General features: G+C 47.0%; 1 protein-coding gene across 2 annotated transcripts in view; it reads right to left on the bottom strand.

The window, feature by feature from the left end:
• Positions 1-2,111, bottom strand: part of Lias (lipoic acid synthetase) — a 17,339-nt gene that overhangs the window by 5,269 nt on the left and 9,959 nt on the right. For both annotated transcript variants that reach the window (XM_055623960.1, XM_055623961.1), the window contains one exon: positions 723-868. In XM_055623960.1, the coding sequence (XP_055479935.1) occupies positions 723-868 (146 nt within the window). The remainder of the gene's footprint in view (positions 1-722; positions 869-2,111) is intronic.

Below are 2,111 nucleotides of genomic sequence, written 5' to 3'. Positions count from 1 at the left end.
CTCTCTCTCTGTGGCTGAAGAGACAGCAGGGTGCTGGGAACTCAGTCCTTTAGTTTTGGTTGGAACTAGCCTTTACTGGTTGTACCGTCTCTTCAGCCCTGAAATCTCTTCTTAATAAACCCGACTCTATCGTTAGAAAAATAAAAAAAGAAGGAACAACTATCCTAAAGCAAAAGCATTCACCTGAGGCAGAGCTGCTGTTAGGCTTTTCCTTGGTGAGCAGGAAGTGTTCTCGGGAGTGTGACTTCACCTAGCCCATCAGTCGTGGCCAGCTGTCCTCGGTAGGCATGCACCCCACCTTTAAACTACAGCCATGGCTTTAGACTCTTCCTTATCCACCAGTGTCTGGTACCTCCCTGGCTCTGAGAACCACCCAATGACAGAGAAGAGTGGGCAAAGTCCTGTTTTCACTGGAATAGGTGAGGACAGAAGGGGCTAAAACTTCCTATCTTGAGTGCCATGTACACCATTCCATGCTGACCTAAGAAAGCTTCTTTTGCTTTCTATGTTGGTATTTGTGGCCATGGCCTCTCTGGTTCTGGCCATGGAAGCTGGGATGCTACCACCGGCCTATACCTGTAGCCCCAGATACTTTGTTCTCACTGTCATCTGCACTTAAGACTACGGAGGAAGCATACATTTAACAGGCTCTTTCAAATGGTGTTCCTGCCACCACTCAAGCTAAATGGAAAGGGGTTTCTGTTTTCCAGCTTCTTTATTACCCTTCATCGTGGCATGGACTTGCTCATCCGTCTCCCCTAGGCCCAGCATTATTGATGTTTTGGAAACAACGTCAGGCTGGACCTCCTTGGCATGTTTCAGTACACGAAGAGACTGGTCAAAATTGGCCCGGGGATCACGAACTTTCCTGGAAAACAGGGTAACTCTCAGTGACAAAACAAGTTTAATACGCACATAGTTACGCAAGCAAGCTGAAAAACCAGAAAGCCCATTCTAGAACAGTGGTTCTCAACCTTTCACAGGGGTCTCATGAGACCTTTGGAAAACAGATATTTACATCACTATTCATAACAGTAGCAAAATTAGTTATGAAGTAGCAATAAAAATAAATTCATGAGCTGGGCATGCTGGCATATGCCTTTAATCCCAGCACTCAGGGCGGCAGAGGCAGGTGGATTGCTGTGAATTCAAGGCCAGCTTGGTCCACAAAGTGAGTCCAGGACAGCCAAGGCTACACTGAGAAATCCTGTCCTGAAACACCAAAAATAAATAACTAAAATAGTAACTTATGGTTGGGGCCATCAGCACAGGAGGAACTGTGTTACAGGGTTGTAGCGTTAAGAAGGTTGAGAGCCACTGCTCTAGAGCACACGGCCCACAGTCACTGAGTGGAAGTGTCAATGGTACATTTGTGCACAAGAAAAGGAGGCCTCACTGGGCTTCCTAGGTCTGTCAACTTTTCAGGCCTCTCAAGCCTGGGACTGGGAATACCAGACCAGAAGTCACCCGATTTATATACAGAGAAATTAGAATTCTGATGTTCAAATTTATAATGGCTTCTAAGCAAGAAAAGAAACCGGGCAGAAGACAAATCCCACTCTAAAGACAAAACCTACCTGGAAACTCACTTAGGGCTAGGGAGAAGGGGAGCTGAAACATGTGCATTTCTTTCCTGCAGGTTAGACTGCCCTCTGCTGACAAGTAATAATACTGCAGGCTCGGAGGAAAAGCATTCTGGAATTTTCACTGGAGGGATGAATCTGAAGTGAAACCAGGGAGACTGGCGCCCCCTGCTGGCGACATCGCCACAGGGTTTGTACAGGCTGGTACAATGCTCACAGCACTGCAGCTTAACTGGGAAGAAAGGCAGAGGCTCGAAGGAACTAGTGTAAGGTCAGCATTTAGTTGAATTCTGATCCAGCCTTATGGTCTGCATTTTTGTTTTGTCTGGCGGGGGACTGAAGAGATGGCTCAGCAGTTAAGAGAACTGGCTGTTATTCCAGAGGATTTTGGTTCAATTTTCAGGACCCACAAGGGGCTAACAACTGTAACTCTTCCCAGGGGACTGACATCCTCTTCTGTCCTCCAGCCTCCAAGGGATCTACACACACACACACACACACACACACACACACACACACACACACACA

This window comes from Psammomys obesus, unplaced genomic scaffold, assembly GCF_907164565.1.
Source record: "Psammomys obesus unplaced genomic scaffold, mPsaObe1.curated_primary_1811, whole genome shotgun sequence".
NCBI classification, from domain to species: Eukaryota; Metazoa; Chordata; class Mammalia; order Rodentia; family Muridae; genus Psammomys; species Psammomys obesus.
The sequence above is the reverse complement of the archived record's forward strand: the minus strand, read 5'-3'. Positions and strand labels throughout refer to the sequence as shown.